The following is a 17,963-nucleotide window of genomic DNA, read 5'->3' as shown; positions in this document are numbered from 1 at the left end:
CTTTTTTCTTTAAAAAAAATATTCAGACTGACTACCTGATTATCAAAGTAGCTGGTTAATAATTTAATCATCAATTAATTTTTGCAGCTCTAATACAGAGCACAACATTGTACAAAAATTACTGGATAGTCCAAAAAAAAAAAAAAAAAATGCCAATAAAGTACAAAGTTTAAAGACTCGAAAATAGTGAAGCTCTTTCTTTCTTGTACCTTTGAATGTGTACGCTTGGTGTGGACAGTTTTATTGTTTACATAGTATTTCTAATATATAAAAAATGCAGTAACTTTCACTGAACATTTTACTGCCTACTACGGCTGCCACTCCTCATTCAACTGTACAACGTCACGTATTTGTTTTCACATGTCACATGCTCAGGGCCCGCTGTCCGCGCGACGCGACTGGCTTAAAAAGTTTCCAGTTTTTTAATTCTCCGCTTGTGATTGGCCGTTGCAGCTGTCACTCAATGACGTACGCCCTGTCAGGCTCTGCAGTCCGCCGAACAGTCAAGTGAGGCAGACAAACGGCTGAACGGTTGTACTGGGAGTGTTTTTATGGCTGCCGACTCAGCACCACATCCAGTAATTTGTTATATTTAAGAACGCTCGGTGTTTTTGGACGCCGTTGAAACGAAACTACCGCTCTGTATTCACCGAGGGATGCTAGAAAAGACGAAGTCAGTCGGCTGTGGACGAGGCTAACTTTTAAGTGCTAAATGACACTGAGTCGTCGAACGAAATTGAACTTCATCGATCGCGGATAATTCTTGTGAAAATACACTCAGCGGAAGTATAACGAGGAATAAAAACAGTGCTTGAAGACTGGGACCTGGCGTTTTTTTACGAAGAACTACGTGAATTTCAAGGGGCAACTATCTTTTGTAACTTTTCTTCCTCGGGATCGGTGCAAACTGTTGTAGAGGCATACAGTAACGTCAGCTAATTTTAGCAAGCTAGCTAGGTACATTAGCTGGCAGCCTAGCAGTACAGTAGTTTGCTACTGTCAGGACTTTACAACTAACTTTTTAAAACAATGTCTTGTGTACGTTTTGCAACAGGTAGACCTTTTGCAAACACAACGAAACAGTAAAAAACAGAACAAAATTATAAACTTGAGTGCTAACTTTCTTATGTTGTTAACTCCAGGTTATTCTCCTGGCAGTGTCATGAGCTGTTTGGCTTCGTGGGTCATGTTTTGAAGATTGTTCCCGTGTTGCAGAAAGCGAGTTGCCCCAATGATGCAGGTTTTGGACACAGTCTAACCCCAATACCGAGCGACCATGTTGGATCATACAGAATAACATTAGACCTGGACAGGAGACGAGCTTCAAGTCGTGCAGTTGGCTCCATATTTTAGTGCTGATGCGAACAGAAGAGGAAACCTTTCATTTGACCTAGGGATACAATAGCTCGTCTGAAGTCTTCGTGCATCAAAATGTCGGCCATCTCCGCATCCGAGAAAGTGGACGGGTTTACGAGAAAGTCCATGAGAAAGGCCCAGAAACAGAGAAAATCCCAGGGCTCGTCTCAGTACCGCACTCAGGGCGCTCCGATCGAGCTTTCCCCACTGCCGCAGCTCAAAGGTACGGTAAGAGGATGAAGGGGTCTGCCGCTTAAAATAGACTGTCATCACCCGTGTGTGATGCAGTGATAGATGTGCAGCAATTACAGCATGTCTGTTATCAGAATTGCAGCAAACATACATGGAGTAAAAGAAATTTGTCCACGTATTTGACACATTCTACCTACGGTACTATGCAAAAGTCTTGTACGTTTAAACCTGCTGGGTAGAGAAACAGTGGCAGAGATGGAAGAAGTATTCAGAGCTTATATTCAAGTAAACGTACTAATACCACTCTGTGAAAGTGTTCAACTACAAGTAAAAATCCTGCATTCAAATGAACTTATCTAAAAGGATGTAAAGACCATCAGCAAAAAGTATTAAAAATAAAAATAGTCATTCTGCAGAAAAAATGGTCAGTCTTCTTGGATTATATTACTGCTGCATTTATGTGTATGCTGCACTTTACTGCTGTAGGTTGAGTTCAATGCAACTACTCTATATACTGTTGGGTAGTTATATATACAGCAATGCCTCATATTCTATAACAGTGTTTGCCAAACTTTTTTCTGGCACACTAACAACGGCAAACTCCTCTTTGTCTGTTTCTTCTATTATTCTTTGATTATTAAATTAATCAGCAACTATTCTTTTTTAATATTAGAAATATGCCCACATTCTCTGATTCCAGCTCCTCAAATGTGAATCATTTCTATTTTCTTTGGTCCTTTATTATAGCAAACTGAATATCTTTGGGTTGTCGACAAAACAACATTTGACAGGGTTCAGTGTCAGTGTTTTTTTTGTTTTTTTTTCACTTGCCCAATTGGGCCCTGTTGTGCAAGTGGGTCAGAAATCTACCTGCCAAAAGTAATGTTTTACTTGCCCCTGTACAAATGGTTTTATTAACAGTCATTGGGGCTGGAACATGTATAAAATTTTAGAAAATAGTGAAAAATATCCATGCCACTTTTCAGAGTCCAAGATAATGTCTTTAAATGTTTTGTTTTGTTGGTCTAAAACAAAAATATTCAGTTTAATGTGATAACTAACAAAGAAAAGCGGGAAATCTCCATTGAGAGAGGGGCTGAAAATAGCATTTTCTGCCATTTTGTCTGAAGAATGACTTAAACCAATAATCAATTATCAAAATAGTTGAGTAGTTTAATTATTTGGCAGATTTACTAGCCCAACATGGCATTTTACTAGCCACGGGCAATCTCTACTGTTGAGCCCTGTTTGAGAATGTTAGCTTGGGCTTTGGGAAACCAAACAAGTAATCGATTAGTCAAAAAAGCAACTGACAGATTTATCAATTATGATAATAATAGTTCATTCGTTCAGCTTTGTTTCACTCTGTTTTTCTCCCCTGGTCGTCCATTTTACAGCTAATCCAAGAGGGCTTTTAGATAGTTCAAGAAATAGGACAATTTTCTCAACCCATAATTGAACTCTTCATCCCTCAGTTTATCAGAAACATTCAAAAATCAAATTCATTCAATTTGTGTTTTTAACTAGACAGAAAGGGCATGAAAAGTTGTAATCTGTAAAGTAAATAAAGCCGTCAGACAAATGTAATGCAGTATATTTGCCTCTGAGATGTATTAGAGTATGAGTATCACTGCATAAAATTTAAATACTCCACTGAAGAACACATTTCTCAAATTTGTACTTAAATATTTTTTTTAGAGTAAATATACTCTGTGACATTAGAGTTGAAATAGAGACATCTACCAATATTTTCGTGTCAGATATCTGCTCTTTTCCCCATACACAAGCAGCTTGGAAAAAGTTTACCACAGGCAATTGAAAATGATATATGACTGCCACAGTGCATCACATCAGTTTTGTGTTCATAGTGAAAAATACTGAGTGTTGTGAACAGTTTTGTTTACTTTCCTTGGATCACTGTTGTTTTGTACTTGCTTCCAAGTTACAAGGTGTTATTTTTACAGGGACCCAGAGGTAGCCTCACTTGAGCAGTTAGGCCTGAATTGACATGTAGAGGCACATCCAGAGAGTGATGTAGAAGAAGGGGTTAAGAGGGATTTCTGCTTTTGTGGTAATGCGTTGTGGAGGCTTCCGTATCTCCACAAAAAACTGACTACAGTTTGGGGCTTTGTAGAAACAGTAGCTGATTTCCACCTGAAGTAGCTGGAACCTTTAGGCCCATGAGTTACTTTTCAAGGAAGTAAAAGGGTCTTTCAGCATGTTGTTGTCATTTCCACTGCGATCTAAGGACCCCCAAAGATGAGGCAAAAGTAGTTTGCTGACGTATGAACATATGACGACCATACGCACTGTTTCCCGGTGTGAACAATAGTTAAGCTTGCTTAACTCGGGAGATTTTCACTTGCATCTTATTATTGTGGGCTGTTCCAGCTCTTACTGGATTTTGTACTCAGAATAAATGATTAAGAAGGCCTGGACTTTGCTGCAAATTCTCAACCATTCAGAAATGTTCAGTGCTTCAAGCCCCACCCCCAAGTCCCTGCACTTTTGGAACGTACTACCCCCAAGCAGGGACTGTTTCTTTGGGTTTGGGTTTGACAAATAATGTCCCAAAGTGTCTGAGCTCCTGGGGAAAGATCCTGCAATGGAAATGCAGCTCATGTGTAAAACACAAGACCTGCGATTGGTTAGAATGGGTTACTTGTGTTTCTCCTTTGTATGTTGATGCTGGTAGCGACTGTTGTTAGTGAGGACAACATTAGGAAAGTTGAGGATAGGCACAGTAATCTTTTCTCTGTGGCTTGACAAGTTTACATTTTGTGATGTTGCAAAGCCATTTCCAGTGCAAACATGCTGAATTATAGCTCAAGTGTTGTGCCAGAGGCAGGAGTGCTGGAACACTTAAACGAAGAAGCACGCGGCTGGCTCATGTCACTCTCATTCATTCCCATACACTAACCAAATCATCACAGCAAGTCTTAAGAATTTGAACTTGTAAGCTGTAGGTCACAAGCCACTTGAGCCAAGCCTGATACTAAAACTTAGTCACGATACTACAGTTGTATTCCAACACTAAAACTCTGAAAGATACCACAATGTGGCTCCTAAGAAATTAGAACTACCCATTGATACCACATAGTTTGTTTTTGCAGTTTGTCTTTCAGGGGCTCATCTGTACACTGATGTGATGTGTGTATTGTTATCATCATACAATAGCTGTATCTCAGTGACAACTAGTAAGCACTAAGTTTTAGAATAAAGCAGTAGAGAATACAGGACAGCAAAAATGCATCAAGTGAAATGTGACACTGTGTTGGATAATATGGGTGGCCATTATCAAACTGTTTTCAGTTAATGCAGTGTTCTGTTGTAGGTGGAGGTGGGCATGTGGGTTGGAGGTCTGGTAAGGAGGGCATGTGATATGACCTGATCATAGAGTCTGTTCGTACCTGTCAAATGTAGTATTACTCTTCCTAAGACAGGTACCCAACTTACTTTTTGACCACAAAAGAAACTGCATGTTTGGAGTTTACTTCTTCATTATGAAGTTATTTTATACTTTGATGTTGCACTGCAGGCTGTTTCAACCTGTCTTCATGCAATTTCTTTCAACACACACCTTGATGAGTATGAGGTAGAATGCTATTTTCATAGATACAAGGATCTGTGGTTGTTGTAGTTCATTAACATGGTTAGGGCTGACCCAAATGCTTAGAAACTTCTATCGTTGCCATGGTAATCGACGTCCAAGTCAGTACTGGGAATGCTCTGGTTTTTCTTCGTTTGTTTTTTTTAAAGAGAGGAAGAAGACATTGTACCAGCTGCACTAAAAAATAGGAAAAAGACTGAAAATGACCAAGCATTGGAGCTCCTCCGTGGCATTTAATTAGTCTGAAAACCCACACATAAAAACCAGACATCTGCATGTGTATATGAGTGCACAGAACAGTATCTGCGAAATGGGATCCTGCAAGCACAACGGTATGGTGAGCGAGGTGTTTGCAACTGCTCAACACTCGCTCATCAAGTTGCCTTTCGGAGGCGGACATGGAATAGACCTCATCTCTCTGGAAAGCATAGTAGCTGCTCTCACTGAAACTTTGAAGCCCCAAAAATGGTATTCAGGACAGCCCTGCTTGTGTTATTTGGCAGCAGTTTAATTTGTGTTTGAAAAGTGCATTAGAAAGAACTGACAGCTTTGTGTACCAGGAATGAATCCAAAACAATACTGGACCCACTTTGTCCAAATTAAACAAGTTGTACATAAAACACCTCTCCCATAAATTTCACTCATAGTTTTTCTTTTGAAAACTGACAAATCCAAGCATGCACCAGACGAGAGATACCTGTCTATTGTCTTCCTGTAGCCTGCGGTTAAATCTGACAGAGCTGAGACTGCTTACAACTCTGTGTATTTAAGCTCCATTCACAACAATGTGTGCATTTCCTCTGTGTACTTAACAAACTAAGAGACTTAAATAGATTTTCACATTATTACAGCACAGCATCCACCTCACATTGTTTACATTAAATACAGGGGAACTGAAATATTGCAGTAGTTGGACCTTGTCTACTAATCTACAGTGTATTAGAGATATAACATATCTATAATATATAGCACTATATAAAATCATTTTGTCTTATAGAGACACTATTGTGTATAATATTGAATTAAAAATATTAAATCCTATTGTGACCTACACTAAAACATTTAATTTGATGTGCTCACACATATGCAGTCCTCACTTTTAAGGATTACAGTATTTTTTTTCTCTCTCTAAATTTCATGTTTTAAAGTCGAAATACCATCTTAAAATCCAATAACTAATTTGCTCACACTTCTGCAGACAAGCCTCAACAGCTTTTCACCAGTGTTTATGTTACTGGAGAAAAGGGCACAGTTGAAATCAGAAAGACTTGCCTGGTCAAGTAGTTTGAACTTCTCAACATGATGCAACTTCTCAACAGGCAGAAAAAATAAAATGTTTAACAAATGAGTTGGCATCAGCAGTGACTGCTATCATAGAATTTTGAAGGATTGCTGGAAAATGTATGATAATCAATGCATATGGAGAGCAGATAGTTAAATGAAGCAGTTTTCCAGCTGTTTGAAACACTTGGTATGATTTCCTGAACTAAAGCATTGCGCCACAATGCCCAAAGTTGACTTGAAACAGCGCGGCAGCAACTGTTTTGTTGACAAGTGTGAAAGTGACAGCCAAATAATACGAGTTTCTTGCACTAAATGCTTGAGGGTGACTTGTGCCTTCTCATGGTGATTACTGCTGGTACAGAATTAGAGAAATCTATTTTTCAGTTCTTTTCAGGTGTCTTTTTTAAATAGGGTGTGTAGACTATTAACCACATCATAGGAGTGTCACACATTCAATATTAAATTGAAAATCAACTGAAATGAGCTTTCAGTTACAATAATAGAAGTTAGGGATGCATCAATATCACTTTATTCAGACCAAGTACAAGAACTATTTGGGTACTTGTTGATACTGAATACTGATATTAATACTTAAAAATGCCATTACATTTCTTACAATGATTTTATGTTGAATGTTTTTTTTTTTGTTTTTTTTTTTTAACAAATTAACACCTAATAGATTAACAAATAGCTGTCTGTGCTGAAAAAAAAATGAAAATTGGATCAAAAAAAATCAGAAGCCAAAGTGAATTGTTAATGTGGAGAATTCTGACACCAAATACCAGATCATTCTGTTAATTCTGCCCAACATGGACTTCTCTGTCATCTCTTGTGTATTGTAGTCATTTGTTACAAGAGGGAAATTGCATATGCACTCTGCCCCTTCTCAAATTTATTTTAAGTGCTTTGACCTTCACATCAAAGTCTTAAAGCACATCTTATTAAGTGAATGGTTTGAGTATTTGACTATACTTCAAACAGAGTGTTATTTATATTGATGACATGTAGGAAAAAGTCTTCTTAAGAGCTTATACAACCACTCTTTTCATTTCTAGGAAATATGTTGAAGTGTTGTAATTAATTATTGGCAGAGTTGTAAAGTGTTTACTGAGAGGGAGCTATTGGCACGTGGTGTACATAGAAGCACCAGAGGACTACCCACTCACTAAAAGTTAGACTTGTAAAGCTTTAGGGACATTTGTGTCAATGAATCAGTACAAATCACAGCAAAGCAAAGAAGAGAAGAAAACTGAGTCCCCTGTAAATGGTGGGACACTTTGAATCATAGCAATCATAATCAGATGGAACACCAATTTTATCTAATACAAGATTGAAAAAGTTTAGCAATCAAAAAACAGGAGTTACTAAGCATGATTACTAAAATGCAATTTGCCAATAACTAGAGATGTTCTGAAACCATTTTTTCCTTCCCGATAGCGATACCTGAACTTTGCATATCGGCCAGTACCCAGTACAGATCTGATACCAGTGGGTTAAAACAGAATCTATGTATTATTAGTTTTTAACAGGTGTATACTACTAACCTCTTGCTATCGTTGTGTGGCCTGCTTAGGTTAAAGCAAATTGGGCTCACAAGGCCCACATTTGTGTCTTACCTTGAGGATGTTGGCAGGACCAGTCTCAATTGTTCACGCTTGTTTAAATTAATTGATTCACCACCTGCTGTCGAGTGGCACACAATTGTACGAGTCATGATTCATATACAGTACATGAGTCGGTCTGTGGTCAAAAATAGGCTACATGCATAGCTGTCCATACGTACTGCATGTTAAGGTGTTAATTTGTTGAAATGGGTTACATATAAATATTTATATTACTACAAAAAGCCAAAGTGAAAAGTAAAATGTTAATGTGTAACAATGGCCCTTTTATGAGTGTAAATTGAGTGTAAACTTAATATGGTATCTAAAATTAGGGCACATGCGTATTGGACCTACTTTAACTGAGTTATAATAACCAGTTTATCAGCATTATTCTAGGTTCTTCAGGGCTCCACACTGTGACCAAAATTGTTGCATATGCAGGAGTTTTTTTGTTTTATTTTTTTATGTGTGCCAATTAAAGTTGTACATGTTTGCATTTGTGTGCGTGACCCAATCTTGGACACACGCTGTTCCAGACCCACAGAATTAGGGCTGCCCTGATTAAAGAGTTTCCTAGCTGACAAGTGGTCGTTAGTTAAAGTCAGTAGCCAACGTTTATGACATGGATTTAATTATTTAAATATAGTTTTGGAACGGCATAATCGGAGCTGCCTGTTAAATGGTAATGGAAAATGTGGTAATCAGTCTGAATGTGTTGGGACAACTGGCAAGAAGACTGACATATCATCTCAACACTGTGTTCTCAATCATCAGACTGGCCTCTGTTGGCCTTAGAGTTTGTCTCGCAGTCTAATAGGACCACTATCTGAACTAACTAATGTCAATAAAAGCACATGTATCAGCTTTGGTCTGGTGGTTTCAGTGTCATAAGAGAAAAGGTCTGTGTCACAACAGTCCCTTGATACTTTCATCTCGGGCCTAACAGCAAGGTGCAGGACCTGAATAGAGTTTTGAGGTGTTTTTTTTCCTTCCACAACTCAATGAATATTTGGTTGACTCTTCTCACCGACTAGTGGTTTAGTCGACTATTAGGGGGTAGTTCACAGAGTTAGATGTATGCATGTGCCAGTATAAATGCCATTTAGATAGTTAACAACCTCTCGAAGGTGCTGGTTGTACCAAACAAGGCATCAGCTAATGTTAGTTTTGATCTTGATGTTTTGCTAACACTACGCAGTGGTAAACTTCATTATATTAAGCTAATGTTGGCCACCTAGCTTAAATCAATAATGCCAGCTTATCCTTTCTAACACTGGGAACAAGTTTGGAGTAGCTTGGAGTAGTTGGCTAGCTTCAGCATGAATTTATGACTTTCATCAATAGTTGTAATAAAGCAGTGAAGATTTAATTCATTATGTCTGCATGAAAAACTCCCACAAATGCTGATGTTAGCTAAATGTTAGTCTTTAACCAAATGATTTAACTGTGTTTTGATATCAAGTGTCAAGTCACTGTCATGCTGCGACCAACTAGTGATCAGGTGCTGGTACGACCAACTGGGAAAGTTAGTAGCACCAGTTCTACTGGTGAAAAAATTAGCATGGAGCCTTGTTCTCAGAGTAACTAGACTAAGAATGAAAATCTGTGCAGCCAGTAGGTTTCAGGTCCTAAAAGATTGTAGACTGCAAAGATGCTCCTTCCCTCCTGCAGTGGAGAGGTTGGAGTGCTTATAGCTCCTGTTGTGTGATAGACACTGAAAAGATGAGTCACTCAGAGACCAACATTGTTGCCATGGCAGCCAGAAGCCTTGAGAGCAAGCCAGGGAAATGTTTTACTTTCCAAATACAGACTGCTTCATTTAGGTTGATATTTCTGTCACTGCAGTGAATTTTGAGCTGAGCCATTTCTAACTAGACCTACGCTTACGTTTGGGTGGTGCAGTGGTTGTTGTCCGTAGCCTAAATACAGTACAGTCACAGTATCAGTCAAAAAGTGCATTGACTTTCATTTCCATATCTTGTTCCCACCCCATGATGACTGAACTATAGCTTTAATGTGTTGTTTATACTGTAGGTTTTCATTTCAGTCTAACTCTTATTACTATATATTATATTATTATTATTATATATTATTTATATAATTGGTTAATGGTAGGGGTGTTATAATTTCAACATTAAATCAGTCAAAAAGAGTTTTAAATTTCAGTATTGGAATCAAAGGCAGAATTGTTGATTCTCCCTGTATTCTTTTTTTCCCTCCGGCCTCGCCTACTTGGGGCATCCAGAGAAAACCCACAACGCTTCAAAGATAACACAGTATAACTTACTGGCTGTTGTATCACACTCGATACCACATAGACTGTGTTTTTAAAGAGGAATATGAAAATGTAAATGACAGTTGTCAGGGCATTAAACCAATTATCTGTGGATCCTTACAAATCAGGACTCAAGTCTAATGGTGGTATGGCAGTCAATGGAAAAAACAAAATGTTTGAATTGAAAAATCAAATTGGAGAATTATGACACTCCTAATTAATGGAGAAAGTAATCAAATAATTGATCGATTCCAAAAATAATTGTTTGTTGCACCCTTAAACAACATAGATATTCAATTAATCATTCATTTTCATGTCAAAAACACCCAACTTTCAAAGGCTCTGGGTTTGCTGATTTTCTTCGTTTTTGAGTATTTTTAGATTTTTGAACTGTTGAACCAACTAATCAAATAATTTGAAGGCATCACTGTGGATACTTGGAAATTGTGACCGACATTTTCACTATTTTCTCACATTGTATAGCCTATATGATCAATCAAAAATAAGTCATCATATTAATTGAAAATGAGAATTATTGTTAGTTGCTGGTTTTAGCCTGTTTTAATTGCCTCAACCTTTAACAATGGTTCATCAATGTCTATTCATGGAAACCATGTCCACTGTATTGGCCTATTGATTGACTAGTGTGTTCCACACAATCTGTTTCCATCATGTCTGCCAGCAGATGGCAAATCGATAAATAATTTTCCAGGAAAAAATGGACAAAGCTTTTGTGATGCACTGCGATGGTGTTCGTGTTCTTGTGCCTGTTGCTGTCAGTGTCATAATTGTGGCCTCCGGCAGGTTGGGATCTGCTGCCACCTTTTTGTATGAAACTGCTGCCTCAACTTTATTTTGTGCTGGCAGTCTGCTGGCTGAAGACGTGGGTTGTGTGAAACTGTGCTCCCAAAATGGCTAGTTGCAACTAGGGCTGGGCTTCCTTGCATAATACATTTTTGTCATTGGATGGGTGGTAAAGATACCAGAATATTTGGGATAGTATTTATTCACTCTGCAGAGCTGAACTTATGTACTTCACAGTTGTTTTGGATGTAAAATTTCTTACATAAAGTCTAAAGCTCATGGTGGTGCACAGCTGACTTTGTGTTTGTATTTCTACCGTTTGCTTTATTTTGTCTAGACAGCTGCTGTACGACTTTTGAAAGATGGAATATTTGCAGCTTGGTACAACATAGCCTATTACATTATGCAGCTTTTCCACCATTGCCTTTAAGACATCTCCTACAGCTGTTTTGATGTCCACCATGTCTTGACATAGATGCTCAGTTATGTCATGTCCTTCCACCACTGGCTTTCTCATAATGACAGCAACTAATTAATGACTCGGGCAAGAATGTTTCAGTTGTGGTCTTTCATTTCCCACCGCAGCTAAAGCTGCTCGTTATGAAGGCACATCACATTCTCAAACATTCATTGCATAAATGTTTTCTCATGGTGTGGGTCTGCCTGTCTAAATCTTTTCACCAATCTTTTATTAGCAGGCAAATGTGATTTTATCTTAAAAAAAGGAAGTGTATGCTCACTCATTAACATGCAGTAAGTTTGGCTGATGCTGCACTTAATGACATGACTGTTGAAATCTGTGTTATACCAAAATAAATGATAGTTAAATACGTATACTGGTGCATATCTTTTGATCTATACGATTTATTTTCATGATTGATTGCTGTGACAGTTATTTTCTCTATTTATCTGTTAATCTTTTCATCTACAACCCTAATTCCAACAAAGTTTGGACATTGTGTAGAAGGTAAACAAAAACATTCTTACTTCATATATGTCTTCAGTGGCTCAACAGTCTTGGGCCTCTGTTGTCATATTTTGTGCTTCATAATGCACCACACATTTTTATTGGGACACAGGTCTGGACTGCAGGCAGGTCAGTCTAGTAACTGAACTGCTTTAGTACAAAGCCATGCTGTTGGAACAGATGCAGAATGTGTCTTGGCATTGTCTTACTGAAATAAGCAGGGACATCTCTGAAAAAAATGTTTGGATGGCAGGATATGTTGCTCCAATGGGGCCTTCACAGATGTGCCAGTTACCCATGATGCCATGGGCACTAACACACCCCAATACCGCCACAGATGCCGGCTTTAGACATTAGCACTGCAAGCAATCTGGATGGCCCTTTGAATCTTCTTTAGTCTGGAGGACACCACATTCATGATTTTCAAAAGCTATCTGAAATGTGGACATTTCAGACCACAGCACACTTTTTTCTTTGCATCAGTCCATCTTAGAGGAGCTTGGGCCCCACAAAAGTCTGCAGTGTTTCTGGATGTTGTAGATCCATTCAGAGCTGCCTGAAGCATCACAGGTCACAGACATTCAGTGTTGGTTTTCATCATTTCCCCTTAGGTGCCCACATTCCACTGGATTCTCTGAATCTTTCAGTGATATTATGGATTGTAGATGGTAACATGACTAAATTTCTTCAGTTTCTTGTTGAGAAATGTTGCTCTTAAACTACTGGACTATTTGTCCACACCCCACCCATGCTTGTGAATGACTGAACCTTTTGAGGTTGCCCCTTTTAATACTTAATCATGATACTGTCATATGTTACCAGTCAACCTGTTTACCTTTTCGAAAAGTTGTGGAATACTCAAAAAAAGTACCAACTTTTGGTGTCTTTTCTCCCTTTTCAGTCAAGGATTAGCTTCATTTAATAGGGATTGGTTCATCCAAAAAGTGGCGTATGTCCTTTGTGCTCTCATCAGCTTAACATGAAACTTCATCCTCTCCTGCACCTGCTTTCCATTCACCTTATGGCTGTTCTCCATTTACTTAAATATAAAAGTAAGTGCTGGCAGTGGAATAGTGTGATCGTGCCCTTATGGGACCATTTGTGATTGATGAGCCAGTGACATGAAAGCAGACCTTGACGTGTTGAAATCTACTAGCCGAGGCACAAATAGGACTGTGCCAGGCATCCGGCCTACCAAGTTAATTCACCCTTTTTTCCACACGCAACCCTGACCTCCCTTGGCCAGATCGGCTGACATTCATCTTTCTCAGCAACTGTAACACATGCTCAAGTTTCAGAGTGACCCGTAGAGGTAATGTGAGTAAAATGGCACTAGTAGTTTCTCTGAGACAGGCTTGATTACAGTTCATAGTACTGTAAAAACTCAGAAATAGAACCAACCTCTGAGAGTTTGATTCCTTTCCAAGGATGTTTGATGTCATGTTTTGATCACCCTTGGACGGAGAAAAGAGTTCTGGCTCTCTGCCTTTGTGTTTGTGGCTTTTGTGCTCATGTTTAAATGAGCATTGGATACTTTTGGTGTTCAGTGGGTTTGTGATTAGAAACCAGCTTATGAAGAACCTAATAAGTGACCCATCTGTTTTCACTGGTTTTGACTTGATTCTTAATTACCCTCTGACCAGGTGTGTTGAGTTCAAAATCTTGGCTTTCAATTATCGCTTTGTCCAGTTAAACATGATCTTGAAACACCTCTGAATGATAGCTGGGTAACTACTGAAGCTCCCAGTTGGGTAAACAAACCTATTAGCTACAGCTGTTACTTATAAGGATTGTGGTCGTGGCTGAATAGCTCACAGTAGCATTCAGTTTACCACCCTTATTGCCTGCCTTTGTAATGTCCTATACTATGTTTTTGATTGCATTAGTTTGGACTACTATTCATTAAACTACTCAGACAAGGCCTGATGATAATAGATAGTCTCACATACATAATGGAAAAAGTTGGCACCAGGGCTGCCACTTTTTATTCAAATTTTTTGATAAGTGTTTCCACTGAAAGTGTGCACAGTGCATGAGTGTATTTTAATAGGTGGTGTTAAGATCCCTATTGTCTAACTTAACTCAACTATTAGGGTTTTGTGATAAGTAGATTTTCTCGTCTGTTGATTTTCAGTGGAATCATGTTGTGCCAATGTGAGAATATTATGTTGTCCTTTTACAAAAGTTTCCAAACAAAATGTATCAAAAGGCAGGGGTTTCTTTTCTTTCTGAGTTAATTCATCAAATAAAAACTAATTTTTGCCACTCTGATTTTTTCCATCCATGTCATTGAATACGATACAGGTTACTTTTTCAGTTTGACCTCTGAAATCATATGGCTTTTTTAGTTCTCAATCAATGCGCATTTGGCCAAATAATGTTTTAGGATGGGCTAAAACAACATGTGTTGACCACATGCACCTTTATAGGCTCACTCTCTCAAGCAAACACACCCTTCTAGCAAACTTTAAAGAGAAAGCTAACAAAGTGTTTATTATCTGCAGTGACAGGCAAGGAAAAATACTGATGTCAGGCTTGAAATCTTTAGTCAATTAGCTGTCAGCTTGTACTTTTTTTATTGCTTTGTACTAAATGTTGTTACCTTATTCACTGTTATACTGTTATCTAAGTGAAGAAATAATACATTTTAGATGACTGTGCAGACACTGCACTTTATTTAATTTTAACAGTTAAAATTGTATTGTGTCTTTTTCAATTATAGTAAAAATGCAAATATATAGTACATTTTTAGTAGCAGTCCTCAATTTGATTCTTTGCATTCAGTGTGATATTACCTATAACTTTGTATCTACTCACAGGTAATATGATACTGTGCATTAAATTTTCCTTACCCATAATATTTTCTTTACTTCTCTGGCATTTCCAGTTTGTAGTTTACATCAAAATGGTTCTAGAGATTCTTTAAGCTGCTTGTTAGTTGCTGTTGTGATATATTGTGCCAGCATTGTTTTAATGTGTACTGAAAACAAATGTTGAGACAAGTCTATAGTATACATGTGCCATCTTATCCAACCAGTTCAGCAGCTGCAGGATGACCTACGTGCCATCACGCCCGTCATGCATTAATGGTCACATTTGGCCTACAGTAGACTGTCACTCCTGTTTTTCTTACAATTCACCAGTCGTGTTCTGCACATGTTGAAGCATTTCATATGTCCTTCAATGTGGCTAAGGAAATTTTTCCAGTGTTGTGAATGAATAAATTAATTAAGTTTTATATGTTTCTCCCTTTCTCATAGCTTGGCTAAGAGGCAGGAATGAAATCACAACCAGCGCAGAAAATACTGGAGCCTGAGTAAGAGCTCCTGCAGATATAGCACTCAAGGGCTTTTACTGTCATCTCCTCCTGTGAATTGATTGCTGGTGCTCCGGAAGTTACAGCCAAATATTAAACCCTCTTAGTTTATCCAGTTTTTACATTAAATGTTTTTTTTTTCAGTTACCTTAGATTTCAGTGTTTCAGTATGCCAAAATTCTTTCAGACGCTGCCAAGGAAGAGGTGGGTTTGAAAGCACTCTCAAGTCATAACAAAACACCCTAAATAAAGTCAAACATGCATGAGTATTAATAATTATTAGCACTAGTCAGGGGACATTTTATATCTGGGTTTAGCGTTCCTGGCAGAGCTTGCTCTAAAGCCTGGATTATACCTTCCAAGCGAGTGAGGCCAGTTAGGGTCCACATAACTTAAAGCTTGTCATCGGAGGGTGTATATGTAGGCTCTGTGTGGACATCAACCTACCTCCAGTGTGTTGTCTGCGCATCAGTATGGCACAGATGAGCCCCGAGTTCATCCAAATCCACTCGTACACATAAATCCTCCATCTGCCACCCACACAAACCTTATTTTTTCCAATATAGAGACCCACACCTCTACCAGCCCCTGTGGGCTATATTGCCTTTTCAATTATGTTGAGCAGTGCAAAGATTTACGTTAATGAGTAGAGTCTGCTTTCAGTTTAGTTTCCATGTGTGCAGTAATGACACTGCAGCAAACTGTTAGGCAGCAAAACTAAAACCTGCATTTCTTAACTTGAGAGGACAGAGGAAACTCTCTAGAGGAAAGAATCAGTGAAGTTGCACTGCTGTGTCTTGTGCATAAATGTGTAGACAGTGTCTCTCTTATTAAACAGAATATTATTTTTCATGACCTGACCTGCCTGACATGGATGAACTGTAGTGACTGCTGTTGTAATTGCAGTCTGTGCATCACAACTGCACTGCCACTGCTCCCATCCTGTAGATGCCAATCAACTGTACATGTGTTGAACATTCAGGGCTCAAAATTAGCACCAGCCAAATGCTTGTAAATCTTATAATCCAATTTTTGCTATGCGTGTGATTGCCTGATTAACACATTTTTCTAAAAGTAATTTTACAAAGTTTCAAATTAATTCTGGAATTATTTTGTGAATAAATATTTTATGAGTAGGCCTAATATGGTTGTCATTAGTAGATGAATGTAAAAGTTTACAGGGTGATAAGAGTAATAATGTGTTATAGAGGCTATTTTGCACAGATGTGAATGCAGGTGTTTGATTTTGGTTTGCCCTTTGGTGTACCTTGGACACAAACTTTGAAAACCACTGACCTAAACCATGGTCTTTTACCTGAAACTTTTGATTGCTTGAGCCTTTTCAAGAAAAAAATATCTTCAGTGATCCTTTAAAACAGGCCATAGTTAAAGCAGCAGTCACAGAGCTGTTGGACATTTGTGGCTGAGAGACTGAGAGTTTGTCATCACATCAGAGAGGTTGTAAAAGCACTGTTAATCTGTGGCAGTGAGGCACATCTAGCTAAACTCTGAATTGTAGAATCTGCGACTGTGCAGGACTAATTTGTCCCTGTTCAGAGGGCACCTGACCTGCATACTTTCCTTCAGTTTGTTTTGGTCTCTTTCTGCTTGGCTATAGTTCTACGAAATGTTGATGGGCACCAAAAGGGCAGGGATTAGTGTAGAGCAGTTTTGACGTGGTGAGTTTCAGATTTCTGAGGTATTGTATAAATATGTTGTATATTTACCTGTGAGGAGGTCAAGACCCCCACTGTTTCCACCATCATGGTGATTATTTTCTGTGTTCACACTACGCATCTCTCCTTATAGTTGTGCCACAGCATCAGCTGAAACACTCCCACCTGTGTAAGCATAAAGCCATGAGATTTAATACATGATGATTATATGTTAACAGTAGTTTCCTTATCTGCTTAACCACATTTTGGATTGAATAGAGATGCTAAGTGCAGTTGCTGCAGAACAGTGTTAATCAAAATGCAAATAGAGGTCACACACTTAACTGACACTTAACTCTGCAGTATCTGCTGTCTAAATATCTTTTTGTGCATTTAATGTCTGTTCCTAACACTGCAGCATGTTATCAGTATAATAAAGCTGATTATTGCAAATGTAGCTTTAAAGTTTGTACAGTCCTTGTAAATTTTCACACAAGTCATGTTACCCAGGCATAATTACCACAAATGCACCCTGTCAGTGATGCATTTCTGTTTTCCATGACCACTGTCCTCTACTGCAGTAGAAAGCAGCAAAACTCTATTCATCCAGGGCACAACGCGTCACTCATTGGGGCGGTGAAACAATTGATGCCTAAATGGAAAATTCTTGCATAACTGCAGTTATCTGTGATGATGCAGAAACTTTTTAACGTTGTGTTGAGAAAGATGGCTGTGGTTGGAACAGAATGTTGCAGTTTACATCCACAGTAGTTTTTTTTTTTTTTTTTTTTTTTTTTTTACATGTTCCCCTATTCCTTTCTAATGTGAAAAAGGCCTCTCACTTTGGTACAGAGTTTGGCTTATGATCAATTTTAAGACAAGTCTTCCAAATTGATAGAC

The 17,963-nt window shown here is 38.4% G+C and overlaps 1 protein-coding gene across 1 annotated transcript in view; it reads left to right on the top strand.

Moving 5' to 3' along the window:
* The first annotated feature begins 484 nt into the window (after positions 1-484).
* The window catches only part of ppp2r5a (protein phosphatase 2, regulatory subunit B', alpha isoform), a 55,984-nt gene continuing 38,505 nt past the window's right edge, over positions 485-17,963 (top strand). The window contains exon 1 of the mRNA XM_084737219.1: positions 485-1,579. Coding sequence (XP_084593345.1) covers positions 1,432-1,579 — 148 coding nt within the window. The 5' untranslated portion in view covers positions 485-1,431. The remainder of the gene's footprint in view (positions 1,580-17,963) is intronic.

This window comes from Lutjanus erythropterus, chromosome 15 (genome assembly GCF_056507025.1).
Source record: "Lutjanus erythropterus isolate fLutEry1 chromosome 15, fLutEry1.hap2, whole genome shotgun sequence".
NCBI classification, from domain to species: Eukaryota; Metazoa; Chordata; class Actinopteri; order Lutjaniformes; family Lutjanidae; genus Lutjanus; species Lutjanus erythropterus.
Note: the sequence above shows the minus strand (reverse complement) of the source record. Positions and strands in the feature narration are given on the sequence as shown.